At 37.9% G+C, this 18,833-nt stretch overlaps 1 protein-coding gene across 1 annotated transcript in view; it reads right to left on the bottom strand.

The window, feature by feature from the left end:
* LOC142335888 (uncharacterized) overlaps positions 1–18,833 on the bottom strand; it is a 36,083-nt gene that overhangs the window by 9,523 nt on the left and 7,727 nt on the right. Inside the window, exon 2 of the mRNA XM_075384238.1 lies at positions 791–1,138. Within this exon, the coding sequence (XP_075240353.1) occupies positions 791–1,138 (348 nt within the window). The remainder of the gene's footprint in view (positions 1–790; positions 1,139–18,833) is intronic.

Here is an 18,833-nt window from a genome sequence, read left to right as displayed (position 1 = left end):
CTTCTAGGGAATCATTTAAATGAAATTTTGTGTCACTGGCGTTTTTAATGAAATTTTTTGATTCAGAATTTGCCAAAAAACAATTTTAATATTTATTTAAATGACTATTTTTTTTTAAAAAAAAATCGAAAACTGTTATAAACATTCATACTTTTCTTGTTAAAATAAGATCAATGACCAATGCTTCAAGTTTACTGGGAGAGCGCATATCTAAGTGCGTCAACCGTGTGCTGCTAAAGGGAGAAACATCTTATGCATCAGAAATTTTATTTCTCTTCGCTGAATCTGATTTCTACAGTTTATTGTTGAAGCTATGAACTTTTAATGCGTAAGTCCCCACTACAAACGTTTTCCTCGTTTCAAGTCATTTGTAATTCTTAAAGAAAGAAAGAAAATTCTTAAAGCCCTAACATAATTCTGAAGTTCTTAAAGCCCTAAAAATAATCTATATTTCTCTTCAAAGTTTGCCTTTTGAGCTATATTCGCTAAAGAATGGAGCAACGGTTCCGGTTGGGTTGAAACATTATGTGCGAACGCATATTACCCAACCTCCTTCTTTTAATGTTAATTGTACCACATACAATGGTTCGAAATTGAAGAAAATAGAGGGATGAACAAATCGGGGTTAAATGATAGGGGGTGAAAAGGTGGACACCCTATATACAGCACCCATAAGAATTTCATAATATTGAACATAGTAACGTGCTGCATTATGTCCCATAATTTGACAATATAGGTCGTATAACAGACGTACAGGGGTCACTGAAAGAAAAGATGAACAATTTTCTACCTTCAGCGTTTTCAGAATCTCCGATTGCAACGAAGCTGGCTGCGATTGAGGCGAAAAATTGCGACACACGGTTGAAACGCCTCCATGGTTCAACATCATGCTAAGGAGATGAGACCTCCCCGCAGTCAGAATTCTCACAGCCCTCACTATACATTCTGTGCAGTCGAAGTTACTCGCGTGAGCAGAATCGCCAGCATGTTTTAACAGTGAGAACACAATGTTGGTCGAGAACATGTCTTCAGCTGCTGATTCGACTCTGGCTAAGTTTGCAATAAGTCGAGCTATGCGCGACAATATTGAAGTTGAAACTGTGGCTGAGTCCAGCAATTTCTCTATGTTGTCTAAAACCTAAACAAGGAGTATTTAACTGAAAAATGAGTATTTTTATTGGAGTATGTTCAGCATGTTCCTACTGAATTAAAAATTAAGGCATTTTTTCCTCAAAATGCCCCTGAGACGAACTTGTGCTCTAAGCAATTATTACTAATTAGAAAAAGCTTAAGTTAACTGATATTCAGAGATTTCATATTCATAGACTTTCTAAAAAACGCCCAAAATATGGCTTTGTTGCTATTCAAAGCTCTTCAACGAAACTTCTTGTTAACAAGGTTCCATTCAGAATTTAAAATGTTCTGAATTTCTGCTGATTATATTTTTGACTTAATTAATAGTTCCCGCAAAGACCTGCTAAGGATCTCTCATCCGGGTTAAAGTAAAAACTAACAAATGTAGGTACTCCCACACGCTAGTCGTTCACTTATCGATCACTGTTTAATAAGAAATCAGATAACAGAATGAAAAATTTGGTTACCTCTTTTAGAGATCAATGATAGTCTAGTGGCAGAAAATAACAATTTGGAACTCAAACAAAATAACTTGAAAAATTTAAATTAGCAAGAAATCAAAAAAATTTTCAGCAGGAAAATATAGTAGAGTTAGCATTTGCCGATTGAAGGACGTCAAAAAAAATCGTGATAAGATCTTCTCTGAGCTTAAAAGGATCTTCTTAGGTGTTTATTCTAGAAGCATGCGTCAATTGAGATCAAAAACACTGCTAATCTCAAAGAAAACAAAAAAAAACCGTGGATCACGAATGATTAATTAAGCAACTGATAGTGAAAAAATAAGCAACTGATAGTGAAAAAAAACAGCTATTCAATAAAATTAAACTCATTCAAAATATTGAGACATTAAGCAGCGATGATATATGTAAAAACCTGGTGATGAGGAAACTGAAAACTGCTCAAGGTTAATTTTTGCTGAAGGTTGCAAATAATCTAAATTAAAATGCAGCTTCATTCTGAGAAAATAGGAAGAACGGTTTTGATAACATAATTGAAAACTCATAAGGATGGGTACAAAATAAAAGATAGCTGAGCCGTCAGCAGTGCTTTAAATCAACTTTTTTCCTCAATGCGGGGCTTAAAAAGAATAATAAATCGCTTGGATTACAATTGAGCAGTCTTGCTGGGTTCAATTTAAGTTTTGCCAACTTTAAGTCTTTAAATCGACAAGGAGGCTCGTTAATGTGCGTTCGCACATGATGTTCCGACCCGAGCTCATCCACACTTTTGACTTAATTGTCAACCAAATGAAGACATAATAAAAATAGATGTTTGAGTTTTAAAAAAACGATTAAAACCTAACTACTTATTGAATTACATAATGCCATGCCTCATTACAGCGCTGACGAGATCTTTCAAAAAAAACAAACAACAAAAGAAGCAAAAACAAAATTTCACGCCAAAAACTAAGTATCTAAATTTGAACGTACCTAGTAACAATGCCAAAATTCAATCGTATAAAACCTTAACTGCACAAATTTACTTTGTCTATACTATACAGCAGATGACAATTTTCCTTAATGAGACTAGGTAACAAAGTCGACAAAAGGAAATAATAAGGCGAAATTGGAAAATCAATCATTTTTTTAAAACAAAGTCTTAAAAATCATTAGCCTTCAACAAAATAATTCTAAATAAATTTACTAAACAATCACTATGAAACCAACAGGACCTGTCGTTGGTTAGATTAAGCCATAGGAACGGACTACAGAAGCAGAAAAACTCAAAAAATTAAACAATTTGCGAAAACACTAATTATTGAAGCAATTAAAATCATTAGCTATTATCTGAATGCTATGTATTCTTCTTTCCATTTTCATTCATACAAATGCAACTGAAATTATACTGAAAGATTAAATAAGTGCAGTTGGGCCACATTTGAAAACCATTGGGATCTGTTACTACGCGAATGTGCTAAAAAAGAAACACAAGTACACCACTAAAGTTTTATTTCAACGCATATTGTTCACAAACAAAACATCAGTTACGAAATGATATCACTGGACATTTAAATTTTTCGACTACAAAAAATTGAATTAGAAAAAAACTACAAAAACTGAAAAAATTAAAAAATCATTGAAAATGTATAATACCATAACTTTAAGACTATTCGCTATAAACTGACTGCCTCGGGTAACATCAACCCTTGAATACTCAATTACAAGATTTTGAGACCGGTCAGCATTTTACGCCTACCTAAAGATTAAAAAAAAAGGCAAAAACCACTAATTCAAAAAAAAATTGAGCGAGAAAAGTGTCGAAGCCATTAAGAAATAACCTTTCAGTAGTGACTTTTCTATCATCGATTAATTTTTTTTTTTCAATATGACTTCAAAATATCAATAAATATGAACAATTACATAAAAACCAAGAAACTTCTGAGAAAACCAGTAATATCAACGCCATTAAACTCAATTGCTTTCAGCGACAGGCAATAAAAGCGTTCGATGGGAGCATAAGAGTTATGCCTCGATGGGACGACAAGAATGCTTGTCATTGACAAGTCATCGATACGATAAGACATTACAATAAGTCATTGACTAAGAAAACAACAAATACAGGCAGAAATTATTGAAAATTCAGCAGGGAAGTGCGAGAAGAAAGCGTCGAAGCCATAGGCTTTTCTCTGAAAATTTATCTATGATCCTTTGAACGTCTTCCCTAAACCAACAGGAGCTATCAAAATTAGAATAATGTGATAAAATTTCAAAAAGGATCAAAAATACGGAATAACCAAAAATTTTAAAATTGTTTTTGAAATCTTGTGGCATCGAAGTCATAAAACCAATAGCTAGAAGATAAAACCGCTAAACAGATTAAATTTGGTTGCAGTAGAAAAGTGGGGGATCTTGTCAGTACTGAGACTGACTTAAAGTGTACAAAAATAAGTTCATGATAGGTTAATGTTTAAAAATTTCGAAAAATTATATATAAAGTCTTAAAAGTCATTAGCTGTCCAATCAAAGCACTGAATAGCTTCACTAATGCTCATTACGAAACCCATCGCACTTTAAATCAACGATTCTATGCCATAGGGCTCCAAAAACTCAGTAAAACCTCAAAAAGAAATTCAAATTTTCATTAAAAATTACAAAAGCTCAGAGTCGAAGCCATAAAAAAACATGTGCGATTCCTTGAAAACGTGTTTATTGTTCATTAGGCGTCATTTTACTGTAAATCAGGTTTATCATTAAACAGACATCGATATGAAAAGTGACCAGTCTCTAGGCGACCTAAAAAATATGAAGTTTTCTAAAAAAAAAAACAGCTCTCAAATAGAATTCGATTTTTTTATGCTCAAATTATTGGGCACTTTTCGAATCCTGCAATTCTTGACAGCTTAGGTATGGATCAATTGGGATACATATATTAACTTCAATTCGTTGATATGCAGTTCACTGTTAAGCCTATCTAATGAGCTTTTAGCCATATATTTTACTCCATACCAATGAGAAATTTAAGGTATCTGCAGTGGGATGGAGTATAAAATAAAAATTAGCTTTCAATAATTGTGAATTAGTAACTGTTTCCGGATATTGGATGAAAGCGGCAGCAGCCGTTCATATAGTTTTGAAGTGTGACATACAAAAAGCGAGTACAATATGACACTCCAAAAATGAGAGTACAAAATGACACTTCTGATAAAGTAGGCACTAGGAGTTGTGCTCTAGGAAGCAACAATAGCCAGAAGAACGAAATACTTAAATGTATTCTATGTATTCTGGCAACCTGAGGCGTATAGATTGGCGTACAATGTATGACATTATTTTTTTCTGAACTCCTCTAAAAAACACAAAGTAGTAAATTTGACTTTCATCTTGCATAAGTTTCTATCTCGGAGGCAAAAATACCTAGCGGAATGAAATACGTACACGCATTCTATGTTTTCTGTCAACTTGAGGCGTATAAATTCGCGTTCAATGTGTATGAAATTAACATTTCTGATCTCCTATGACAAAATTGCAGAAAAAAAATTGGAACTTTCTCTTTCTTAAGTCTCACTCTAGGAAGCAAAAAGAGCTACCCGAATGAAAAACTTACATGTATTCTATGTATTTTGTCAACCTGAGGCCTCCATTGTGTGACATTATTTTTTTTCTGAACTCCGCTGATAAAGAAAAACACAGAAAAGGAATTAATTTGAACTTTCTCTTGCTCAAGTTTCAATATAGGAAGACAAAAAAACTAGCAGAACGAAACACGAACATGTATTATTTGTATTATATCAATCTAAAGCGTAAACGGTGTCAAATGTGTATGAAATTAATTTTGCTGAACTCCTTGGATAGAGAAAATTGCAGAAATAAATTTGAAATTTCTCTTGCTTAAGTTTCACTCTAGGAAGCAAAATACCTAGCCGAACGAAAAACTTACATACATTCTATGTATTTTGTCAACCTGAGGCGTAAAAAAATTTGCTTTCCATGAGTATCAAATTGATATTTTTCAACTAATATAAATGCGAGTACACAAAATTACTAAATTTGCTCTTTCCCTTTCTATACTTTTGCTCTTGGAAGCAAAAATACCTAGAGGAACGAAACACGAACATATTCTATGTATTCTCTGTATTCTATTAACCTGATTTATAATTTGGCGTCCAAGGTGTACAAAAAAAAATTTTCTGAACTCCTATGATAAGGGAGAGTACAGAAAATTAATAAACTCACATATTACTTCTCTAAAATTTTGCTCGAGGAAGCGAAATACCTGCAGGAACGAAATACTTAATGTATTTTTTGTCTACTGCCTAACTGAGGCGCACAAATTGGCACCCAAAGTTCATGAAATTATTATTTCTGAACTCTTCTAATAAATTTGAACCTTCCCTTACTTAAGTTTCTCTCTAGGGAACAAAATATCTAGCGGAACGAAAAACATGTATTCTCCCAACCTGAGGGTTATAAATTGGCGTGCAGTTTGCATGAAATTAATATTTCTCAACTCCTCTGATGAAGAAAATAACAGAAGAGTAAAAATTTGGACCTTGCCTTGCTTAGGTTTCACTCTAGGAAGCAAAAATATCTAGCGGAACGAAATACTTACATGTACTCTTACATTTATTCTGTCAAGCCTCACTTTTTTTTCGGAAAATGGTGAAAAACTTATCCAAAAAGGTCCGCTGAGTCCATTTTTTTAAATTGTTATCCCCGACTATAGCTAAAGTTGAGCCCAACTGGACAAAAATTGACCATTTGGAGACCAAAACAAAGTCCGATATCGAAAAAGTTGAGCCGCACATTTTTGGAAATTAGTGAAAAACTTATCCAAAAAGGTCCACTGAGTCCATTTTTTTATACCCAACTACGGCTAAAATGGAGCCTTCCCACAAAATATGAGCTCAATGGGACCAAAATTGACGATTTGGTGACCAAAACAAAGTTCGGTGATCGAAAAAGTTAAGCCTCATCAAGCGCAGTCACCTTTTCGGAAATAAAAAACTTAATCAAAATGGTCCTCTGAGTTCAATTTTTTTAAATTTTGTCCTCAACTATGGCTAAAGTCGAGCCTGCCCACAGAAAATGAGCTCAAAGATAAACGTTAGGTGATCAAAAAACTTAAGCCTAATCGAGCGCGGTCACCTTTTCGGAAATTGGTAAAAATTTATCCAAAATGGTTCGCCAAGTCCACTTTTTATTTGATCCCCAACTATGGCTAAAGTGGAGCCTACCCATAAAAAAATTGAGCCCAATTGGACCAAAAGTGACAAAATCGTGACCACAACAAAGTTCGGTGATCAAAAAAGTTAAGCCTCATCGATCCCGGTCACTTTTTCGGAAAATGCGAAAAACATATCCAAAATGGTTCACTGAGTTCATTTTAATATTATCCTCTACTATGGCTAAAGTGAGGTCTGTCCACAAAAAAAGAGCCCAATTTGACAAAAATAACGATTTGTTGACCAAAACAAGTTCGGTGACCGAAAAAGTTAAGCCTCATCGAGCGAGGTCACTTTTTTGGAAATCGGTAAAAACCTGTCCGAAATGGTCGGCTGATTCCATTTTTTATTTTATTCCCAACTACGGCTAAAGTGGAGCCTGCCCACAACAAATGAGCTCAATCGGACCAAAATTGATGATATGATGACCGAATCAAGCAATCGAGGTCGTAACCGAATCGAGGTGGTACCAAAGAGGTAATCGAATCAAGCAATCGAGTTCAATCAGCAGATAAGAAGCCTGCAGGGGAGCCGATGTTTGTAGCACGCTTCCAACCTATTGCGAACCGATCAAAAAGAAGCCCAAGGAGTCGGAGGGAGTCATCTGATTCGGAGAGAGGATCAAAACATTCAACCAGGATGCGACAGTTCTGATTACTCGGGCGATGACGAGGCGAGGCCAGGTCCTTCAACGCTCGTGGTATCAAAGAGGGTGCAGCGAAAGAAAATTAAAGAGGAGCAGAAGACTCTTTGAGAGAATACTGCAAACAATACGACTGTCAACCGGAAGAAGCGATGCGGTTTTTGTTCGGCCGGAAGAAAGACCTACGTTGAAATCGTTAACCAACAGTGATCTGAGATGTAGGTTTTTGCCTTCAGCCCTTTGCAGGCGAGTATCCATTGAAGAGGCACCTGAAAGCTGTCCACAAATTCGAAGGCAATTATTTCAATATAATTCAACGTTCCCCTTTGTTCCAGCAAATGCAAAGAAGCAAAAGAACGGTGAAATACGTTTGGTTGCACAAAGAATGCTTGAAAGTTTATGACAGACTGCGGCGTCATTGTGTCGGAAACATGAAGGATCATCGTGCATTCGTCTGGAAGTTTCCTTGTGCGTCTGAGCTATCCCAATCAATCATGCACAAGGCCAAACAGGAGGATGATAGTTGGCAAGACGAGCAGCGGCAAGAGCAACGACTCAATTGGCACCAACAAACACGTAGGCTCGGCTCCTACAATTTCAAACCTCTGATCAAAAAGCATCAGGAGCATCGCCTTCAGCAAATCAGCAGTGAACAAAACCTCAGAACGTTTAAGGAGTCCAACCTCAAGAAAATTGCAAGAGGGTGGAACGATGTGTCCAGATGACGGAGGATCTAACAAAAAGGTCAAAATTAAGATAGGCTGCAGAGCTTCAAAGAAGATGGTTGCAATGCTCCAGACACCTGCAAAACTCTGCTTGATTATCTCAAGGACTTTATCATCTTCCTTGTAACTGAATTTGGAACATCAACAAGACAGAAGCTGGACATACAACAAATTCAAACAGAGATTCAGCCCCTGATGAAAATGCAAAACCTCCCGGCAAAGAGATGGAAGCAGGCACAAAGAGAGATACAAAGAACGACCGTTCCAACAACTGATGACGGAAAACAATCCCAAAAAGACATTCGAAAATCTCAGAGTCACCCTAAATAAAACGATAAACGATAACGAATAACATATTGCGCAAGCGAGTCTGGTGACCCTTTTGATGATGCGAAACGTTTGTAGGTTTTTAGAATTTGCGGCACTCGAATTGAGCTTTTCGGAGAACCATGTCTAAGACACACAACGGTATCCAATGCGCCCCCCGAACTCAACAGACCTTAATTTTCCTGAACTCCTCTGATAAAGAAAATTGCAGAAAATAAATTTGAGTTTTCCTTGCTTAAGTTTCACTCTAAGAAGCAAAAAGAGATAGCCAAACGAAATGCGTACATGTATTCTGTCAATCTGAGACGTATAAATCGGCGTCCAATGTGTATGAAATTAAAATTTCTTAACTCCTACGATAAAGGAGAAAACAGAAATAAAAAAATTTTGAACTTTCTCTTGCTCAAGTTTCACACTAGGAAGCAAAACCTACCTAGCGGAACGGAAAACGTACATGTATTCTATGTATTCTGTCAACCAAGACGTAAAAATCGGCGTCATATCTGAATGAAATTAGATAAGGTCTGATTACCTTTTTAATGACGCAAAACGTTTGTAGATTTTCGGAAATTTGTGGCACTCGAATTGAGCTACTTGGAGAACCATGTTTATGACACACAACTGCAGGCCTACGGTATCCAATGCGCCCCAACGAACTTATGGCAGGCTCTAGATGTTAACGAACGAGAGGCAGTGAAGATTTTGTTCGAGAAGTTGCAGGGTACTCACAAAACCACGTAAACGGCATAAAGGTAATTTTGATTGGCAAAGAAGAGTGGGAACTTCTCCAAAGCTTCTCGCGTTGAAAAACATGGACCATCGTTTTATCTTTTCACCGCGACACACGAAGACAACGCTGAAAAACAATCGAGCAGATGAGCAACTTGAACAAGAACCATCACAGAACAATTTCAAATATCCACGATTTAGCTCCGACAAAGTTCGAAAGATGATGAAGTCGAAATTGGCTGATGATCCATTACTTACAACCGAGATGCGTCATGACATCAACCAAGCCGTCGGGCATAGCAGAACAGTAAGTCGCACCAACTACGAGACACCGAGGGACAAGTTCAGAAATGCAGCCTTGACCTCAATGGCCACAGAGAGAGCACTTTTTGGATCAAGTCAAATTCTGCAAGACATCGAAGGAAATCCATCAGCCTCTACAAATACACTGAGCCTTACTGAAACCCGTAACAACACTGAAACAAGTAACAACTCGATCAAGAATGAAGACGAATCTGTATCAGATGTGGACCCAAACGTTGACGCCCAATAAAGGCAGGAAAACGAAGATGCAGAACTTTACGATCAAGATGACGAAGAGCCCGACGATGACGATTCTGAAACAATCGATTCAAAGAACAGTGACTCCGAAGAATTTAAAGAAGATAAAATTTTTGAGTTTGCGGTGAATAGACCACAGAAGCAGTCTAAACAGAAGTACACAGCAACAGACAAGACTTTCATATGGATTGCATATGTTTGTGAAGATGGAGAAATCCACCCTAGGATATTCACTGTCAAAAGAAGTTCAGATGAATGGACGCTATAACATGACGAAGGATAACGTTGCAACGATTTTCAATCAGGTGTAGAAGTGGCGTGGAAAGAAGTGTAAAATTAATCAGCAAAAACTGAGCCCATAGACTCCAGTGAACATCCCTTTTCTTTTAATTTTAATATTTATCGCAGTAGATTAATACTCTAATGCAGTTATGTATTATCGAGGTAATGATTTGAATTAGAAACTTTTGATGTAATAGATCTTTGTGAGTTTTTGTTTTAAGTAGACAATTCTTTTGTGAATTTGTACCGGCTTTGAATTAAACACTTTGTATTTGGATTTAACTCCACCATTGTCCGGTCTCAAGTCCTTAATGAGAAAGTAGTGTTCCCGAAAAGGGATAAAATACGACACAATTATGAGAGACTAAAATTGCCTGATAATGGCTGATAACAATATCATGGACAATTGAACGTCAGAAAGGGAATTAACTTAATATATAAGTTTAAACAGATGCTTATTAGTATTCTTTGTATTCTGTCCACCTGAGAAGTATAAAATGGCATCCAATGCGTGTGACAAATTTTTCTGAGCTCCTCTGCCCACAAAAATGAGCTCAATCGGACCAAAATTGACGATTTGGTGACCAAAACAAAGTTTGGTGATCGAAAAAATTTAGACTCATCGAGCGCAGTCACCTTTTCGGAAATTGGTAAAAACTTATCCAAAATGGTTCGCAGAGTCCATTTTTTTATATCACCAGCTAAGGCAAAAGAGGAGCCTGCCCACAGAAAAAGAGCCCAATTGGACCAAAATTGATGATATGGTGACCGAATCAAGCAATCGAGTTCAATCAGCAGATGAGGAGCCTGAAGGAGAGCCGATGTTTGTACCACAGTTCCAATCTACTGCGAATCGATCAAAAAAAAGCCGAAAGAGACGGAGGGAGTCATCTGAGTCGGAGAGAGGATCAAAACATTAAACCAGAAAGCAGCAGTTCAGATGACTCGGGCGATGACGAGGCCAGCTCCTTCAACGCTCCAGTGGTATCAAAGAGGGGGCAGCGAAAGAAAATTAAAGAGGAGCAGAAGACTCTTTTAGAGAATACTGCAAACATTACGAATGTCAACCGGAAGAAGCGATGCAGTTTTTGTTCGGCCGGAAGAAAGACCTACGTTGAAATCGTTAACCAACAGTGATCTGAGATGTAGGTTTTTGCCTTCAGCCCTTTGCAGGCGAGTATCCTTTGAAGAGGCACCTGAAAGCTGTCCACAAAGTCGAAGGCAATTATCTCAACATAACTCAACGTGCCCATTTGTTCGAGCAAACGCAAAGAAGCAAAAGAACGGTGAAATATGTTTGGTTGCACAAAGAATGCTTGAAAGTTTATGACACACTCGGGCGTCAATGTGTCGCAAACATGGAGGATCATCGTGCATTCGCCTGGAAATTTTGTGTCTTAGCTACTCCAATCAATACTGGATAAGGCCAAACAGGAGGATGACAGTTAGCAAACCGAGCAGCGACAAGAACAACAACTCAATTGGCACCAACAAACACGTAGGCTCGGCTCCTACAATTTCAAACCTCTGATCAAAAAGCATCAGGAGCATCGCCTTCAGCAAAGCAACAGTGGACAAAACTTCAGAATGTCAAGGAGTCCAATCTCAAGAAAATTGCAAAGAGGTTGGACCGATGTGTCCAGATGACGGAGGATCTAACAAAAATGTCAAAGTTAACAGATAGGCTACAGAGCTTCAAAGAAGATGGTTGCAATGCTCCAGACACCTTCAAAACTCTGGCTGATTCTCTCAAGGACTTTATCAACTTCCTTGTAACTGAATTTGGAACATCAATGAGACAAAAGCTGAACATACAACAAATTCAAACAGATATTCAGACCCTGTGGAAAACGCAAAAACTCCCGGCAAAGATAAGACAGCAGGCACAAAGAGAAATAAGAAGAACGACCGTGCCAACAACTGTTGACGGAAAACAACTCCACAAAGACATTCGATTATCTCAGAGTCACCCTAAACACAACAACAAGAAACGATAACGAAAAACGTATTGCGCAAGCGAGTCTGATTACCTTTTTGACGACGCGAAACGTTTGTAGATTTTTGGAAATTTGCCGCACTCGAATTGAGCTACTTGGAGAACCATGTTTATGACACACAACTGCAGGCCTACGGTATCCAATGCGCCCCACCGAACTTATGGCAGGGTCTAGATGTTAACGAACGAGAGGCAGTGAAGATTTTGTTCGAGAAGTTGCAGGGGACTCACGAAACTTTCCACGTAAGCGACATAAAGATTGGCGACATTTTGATTGGCAAAGAAGAGTGGGAACTTCTTCAAAAGTTTCTCGCGTTGAAAAACACGGACCATCGTTTCATATTTTCACCGCAACACACCAAAGACGACGCTTAAAAAACAATCGATCAGATGAGCAACTTGAACAAGAACTATCAACGATTTCAAATGTTCACCATTCAGCTCCAACAATGCTTGAAAGATGATGAAGTCAAAATGTGCTGAGGATAAGTTCCTTACAACCGAGAAGAGGACATCAACCAAACCGTCGGGAATAGCAGAACAGTGAGTCGCACCAACTACGAGAGCGAGGGACAAGTTCGAAAACCTAGCATTGACCTCAATGGCTACAGCGAGAGCACTTTTTGGATCAAGTCAAATTCTGCAAGAAATCGAAGGAAATCCATCAGCCTCTACAAAAACACTGAGCCTCAATGCAGCACGTAACAACACTGAAGCCGATCAAGAAAGAAAAGACGAATCTGTATCAGATGTGGACTCAAACGTTGAAGCCCAACAGCCAGGAAATCAGAGATGCAGAAGTTCACGATCAAGATGAAGAAGAGCCCGACGATGACGATTCTGAAACTATCGATTCAAAGAACAGTGACTCCGAAGTTTAAAGATAAAATTTTTGAGTTTGCGGTGAATAGACCACAGAAGCAGTCTAAACAGAAGTACACAGCAACAGACAAGACTTTCATATGGATTGCATATGTTTGTGAAGATGGAGAAAGTCACCCTATGATATTCACTGTCAACGAAGTTCAGATGAATGGACGCTATAACATGACAAGGGATAACGTTGCAACGATGTTCAAGCAAGTGTAGAAGTGGCGTGGAAAGGAGAAGTGTAAAATTAATCAGCAAAACTGAACCCATAGACTCCAGTGAACATCCCCTTTCTTTTAATTTATCGTTTATCGCAGTTGATTAATACTCCGGTGATATTGTTTTGTATTATTGAGGTAATGATTCGAATTAGAAACTTTTGATGTAAGTGATCTTTCTGAGTTTTTGTTTAAAGTAGACAATTCTTGTGTGAATTTTTACCGGCTTCGAATTAAACACTTTGCATTAAACTCGCAACATTGTCCGGTCTCAAGTCCGTAATGAGAAAGGAGGAGGGTTCCCGAAAAAGGATAAAATGCGAAATAATTATGAGAGACTATAATTTTCTGATAATGACAGTGACAATTGAACTTCAGAAAGAGAAGTAATTTAATATATAAGTTTAAACAGATGCTTTTATGTATACTTTGTATTCTGTCCACCTGAAAAGTATAAATTGGCATCCAATGTGTGTAACAAAAATTTTTTTGAGCTCCTCTGGCACAAAAAAATGTTCCAGAAAATGACCAGAAAAACGTTCGGTGATCGAAAAAGTTAAGCCTCATTGAGCGCAGTCATCTTTTCGGCAATTGGTAAAAACTCATCCAAAATGGTTTGCTGAGTCCCCTTTTTTAAAATTGTGTCTCCAACTATGGCTAAAGTCAATCTTGCCCACAGAAAATGAGCTCAATCGGACCGAAAATGACGATCTGGTGACCAAAACAAAGTTCGGTGATCAAAAAAGTTAAGCCTTATCAAGCGCGGTCACCGGTGAAAACCTGTCCAAAATGGTCGGCTGATTCCATTTTTTGAAAATTTTATCCCCAAAAATGGCTAAAGTGGAGCCTGCCCAAAAAAAATGAGCCCTATCGGCCCAAAATAGACGCTTCGATGACCAGATAAACGTAAGGTGATCGAAAAAGTTAAGCCTTATTGAGCGCAGTCACCTTTTCAGAAATTGGTAAAAACTCATCAAAAATGGTTTGCTGAGTCCCTTTTTTTAAAATTTTGTCACCAACTACGGCTCAAGTGGAGCCTGCCCACAAAAAAATGAGCTCATTCGGACCAAAAATTACTATTTGTTGGCCAAAATAAAGTTCGGTGATCGAAAAAGTTAAGCCTCATCGAGCGCAGTTACCTTTTCGGAAACTGATAAAAAAAACTCATCCAAAATGGTTCGCTGAGTCCTCTTTTTTAACATTTTGTCCCCAAGTACGGCTAAAGTGGAGCCTGCCCCCAAAAAATCAGCTCAATGGGAGCAAGAATGACGATTTGGCGACCAAAACAAAGTTCGATGATCAAAAAAGTTAAGCCTCATCAAGCGCAGTCACCTTTTCGGAAAAAAACTTAATCAAAATGGTCTTCTGGGTTCAATTTTTTAAATTTTGTCCTCACGCATGGCTAAAGTCGAGCCTGCCAACAGAAAATGAGCTCAAACGGACCAAAATTGACGATTTGGTGGCCAAAATAAAGTTCAGTGATCGAAAAAGCCTCATCAAGCGCAGTCACCTTTACGGAAATTAGTATAACTTATTCAAAATGGTGCACTGAGTCCAATTTTTATATTTTATATCCAACTATGGCTAAAGTGGGGCCCGTGCAAAAAAAAAAATGGGCCCAATTGGACCAATTACTATTTGTTGACCAAAACAAAGTTCGGTGATCAAAAAAAATTAAGCCTCATCGAGTGCAGTCAAGTTTTCAAAAATCGGTAAAAACTTATCAAAATGGTTAGCTGAGTCCATTTCTTATTATATCCCCAACTATGGCTAAAGTTGAGCCTACCAACAGAAAATGAGACAAAATGGACCAAAACTGACGATCTGGTGACCGAAAAGCAGACTGAGCAAAAAGAGGTTACCGAATCAAGCAAACGAGTTCAACCAGCAGTTTAAATGGACCAAAACTGACGATCTGGTGACCGAAAAGCAGACTGAGCAAGAAGAGGTTACCGAATCAAGCAAACGAGTTCAACCAGCAGATACGGAGCCTGCAGGAGAGGCGATGTTTGTACCACGCTTCCAATCTACTGCGAACCGATCAAAAAGAAGCCGAAAGAGACGGAGGGAGACGGACCAATTTTTCGATTTTATATCCAACTATGGCTCAATTGCGCCCGTTTACAAAAAATGAGCCCACTTGGAACAAAAATTATTTGTTGACCAAAACAAAGTTCTGTGATCGAAAAACTTAAGCTTCATCGAGCGCAGTCACCTTTTCATAAGTTGGTAAAAACTTATCCAAAATGGTTCGCTGCGCCCTTTTTTTTATTATATCCCCAACTCTGTCCAAAGTGGAGCCTGCCCACAGAAAAAAAGGCCAACTTGACCAAAAATGACGATATGGTGACCGAAACCCAGACCGAGCAAAAAGAGTTAACAGAATCAAACGAGTTCAATCAGCAAATAAAGATCCTGCAGGAGAGCCGATGTTTGAACCACGCTTCCAACCTATTGCGAACCGACCAAAAAGAAGCCCAAGAAGTCGGAAGGAGTCATCTGAGTCAGAGACAGTATCAGAATATTAACCAGAAAGCGGCAGTTCTGATGACTCTGGCGATGACGAGGCGATTTCCTTCAACGCTCCAGTGGTAGCAAACAGGGGGCAGCGAAAGAAAAAGAAAGAGGACCAGATGAAGACATCGAAAGAATACTGCAAACATTACGACTGTCAAACGAAAGCAATGCAGTTTTTGTTCAGCCGATTGCCAAGTAAGAAAGACCTACGTTGAAATCGTTAACCAGCAGCGGCCTGAGATGTAAGTTCTACTTTTAGCCCTTTGCAGGCGAGCATCCAATGAGGAGGCACCTGAAAGCTGGCCGCAAACTCGAAGGCAATTATCTCAACATAACTCAACGTGCCCATTTGTTCGAGCAAACGCAAAGAAGCAAAAGAACGGTGAAATATGTTTGGTTGCACAAAGAATGCTTGAAAGTTTATGACACACTCGGGCGTCAATGTGTCGCAAACATGAAGGATCATCGTGCATTCGTCTGGAAGTTTCCTTGTGCGTCTGAGCTATCCCAATCAATCATGCACAAGGCCAAACAGGAGGATGATAGTTGGCAAGACGAGCAGCGGCAAGAGCAACGACTCAATTGGCACCAACAAACAACAGGCAGGCTCGGCTCCTACAATTTCAAACCTCTGATCAAAAAGCATCAGGAGCATCGCCTTCAGCAAAGCAACAGTGGACAAAACTTCAGAATGTAAAGGAGTCCAATCTCAAGAAAATAGCAAAGAGGTTGGACCGATGTGTCCAGATGACGGAGGATCTAACAAAAATGTCAAAGTTAACAGATAGGCTGCAGAGCTTCAAAGATGTTTGCAATGCTCCAGACACCTTTAAAACTCTGCTTGATTCTCAAGGACTTTATCAACTTCTTTTTAACTGAATTTGGAACATCAACGAGACAGAAGCTGGACATACAAGGACTTTATCAACTTCCTTGTAACTGAATTTGGAACATCAACGAGACAGAAACTGGACATACAACAAATTCAGAGATTCAGCCCCTGATGAAAATGCAGAACCTCCCGGGGCAAAGAGATGGAAGCAGGCACAAAGAGATATACAAAGAACGGCCGTTCCAACAACTGATGACGGAAAACAACTCCAAAAAGACATTCGAAAATCTCAGAGTCACCCTAAATAAAACGATAAACGATAACGAATATCATATTGCGCAAGCGAGTCTGGTGACCCTTTTGATGCGAAACGTTTGTAGGTTTTCAGAATTTGCGGCACTCGAATTGAGCTACTCGGAGAACCATGTTTAAGATACACAACTGCAGGCCAACGGTATCCAATGGGCCCCCAGAACTTAATTTTCCTGAACTCCTCTGATAAAGAAAATTGCAGAAAATAAATTTGAATTTTCCTTGCTTAAGTTTCACTCTAAGAAGCAAAAAGAGCTAGCCAAACGAAATGCGTACATGTATTCTGTTAACCTGAGACGTATAAATCGGCGTCCAATGTGTATGAAATTAAAAATTCTTAACTCCTACGTTAAAGCAGAAAACAGAAATATAATAATTTTGAACTTTCTCTTGCTCAAGTTTCACTCTAGGAAGCAAAAACTACTTAGCGGAACGGAAAACGTACATGTATTCTATGTATTCTGTCAACACGAGACGTAAAAATCGGCGTCAAATCTGAATGAAATTAGATAAGTTAAAGTACCGAAATATAATAAATTTGAACTTTCTCTTGCTCAAGTTTCTCTAGCGACCAAAAAACACCTAGAGGAACGAAATACTTAGATGTATTATATTTATCCTGTAAACCTGAGGGGAACAAATTTTCGTCCAATGTGATATCAATTTTTCTGATCTCATCTGATAAAGAAAACTACAGAAAATCAATAAAATTGAGATTTCTGTTGCCTAAGTTTCACTTTAGGAAGCATAAATACCTAGCGGAACGAAAAACGTGTATCTATTCTATGTATTCTGTCACCCTGAGACGTAGGAATCGGCGTCCAATCTGAGAGAAATTAAACTTTCTGAAATCCTAAGATAAGTAGAGTACCAAAATAAAATAAATTTGAATTTTCTCTTGCTTAAGTTTCACTCTACAAAGCAAAAGACCTAGCGGATAAATACTTACAAACATTCTATGTATTCTGTGCAACTGAGGCGAATGGCAGGTTCCAGATGTTAACGAACGAGAAGCAAAATAATAATTCTGAGCTCCTATGACAAAGAAAATTGCAGAAAAGTAAAAAAAAAATGGAACTTTCTCTTTCTTAAGTTTCCCTCTAGCAGGCAAAAATAGCTAGCCGAACAAAAAAACTTACAAGTAATCTATGTATTTTTCAACCTGAGGCCTAAAAATTGGCGTCCAATGTATGATAATGATATTTTTGAATTCCTAATATAAAGACGAGTACTGAAAAAAAAAACAAAATTTCTTTCCTTTTCTAAACTTTCGCTCTAGGAAGCAAAAAAACCTATATGAACGAAATACTTAAATGTGTTCTGTGTATAATGTCAACCCGAGGCGTTTAAAAGTGCGTCCATTATCTTTGACTTTATTCTCTGATTCCGCCGAAAAAGAAAAACAAAGGAAAGGAATATATTTGAACTTTCTCTTGCTAAAGTTTCACACTGCGAAGCAAAAAGACCTAGCATATAAAAAATAAGTACATACATTCTATGCATTCGATGAAACTGAAACGAATATATTGGCGTTTAATAATCGTGAATTTAAAATTTTTGATCTCCTCTAATAAAGGCGAGTACAAAAAATAATAAATTTGTACTTCCTCTTTCTTAAGTTTCACTCAAGGAATCAAAAATACCTAGCGGAACGAAATACGTCTTATTTTTCCATGTAAACACCTATGTTCGTTTAACCCAGGTGGAAACAAACACCGCCTCAAATTGCTTCATATATGGCGTATATTAAAGCTCTTTTAAAAAGCTTTGCAGCCACAGTTTTACTCTAATCAGTGATGGCCGTAAGTGTTCCTAAATGGTCATCAAGTGGAAAAGAAAAGCGAGTCCACTATGAGTTCTTAAAAAGTAGCTATTACCGACTAGTTTTATGAACGCTGCCATAACCGTTCATTAAGTTATGGAGAGCCCTTGTATTGACAAAAGCGCGAGGATAAAAAAGCGATCACTTTTTAGGCTACCTGGGGTATTTATGTCAAAGATAGTCAAGATGTCACTGATGTTTTTTTA

The sequence above is a fragment of the Convolutriloba macropyga genome, chromosome 3 (genome assembly GCF_964194025.1).
Source record: "Convolutriloba macropyga chromosome 3, txConMacr16.3, whole genome shotgun sequence".
In the NCBI taxonomy this organism is placed as follows: Eukaryota; Metazoa; Xenacoelomorpha; order Acoela; family Convolutidae; genus Convolutriloba; species Convolutriloba macropyga.
Note: the sequence above shows the minus strand (reverse complement) of the source record. Positions and strands in the feature narration are given on the sequence as shown.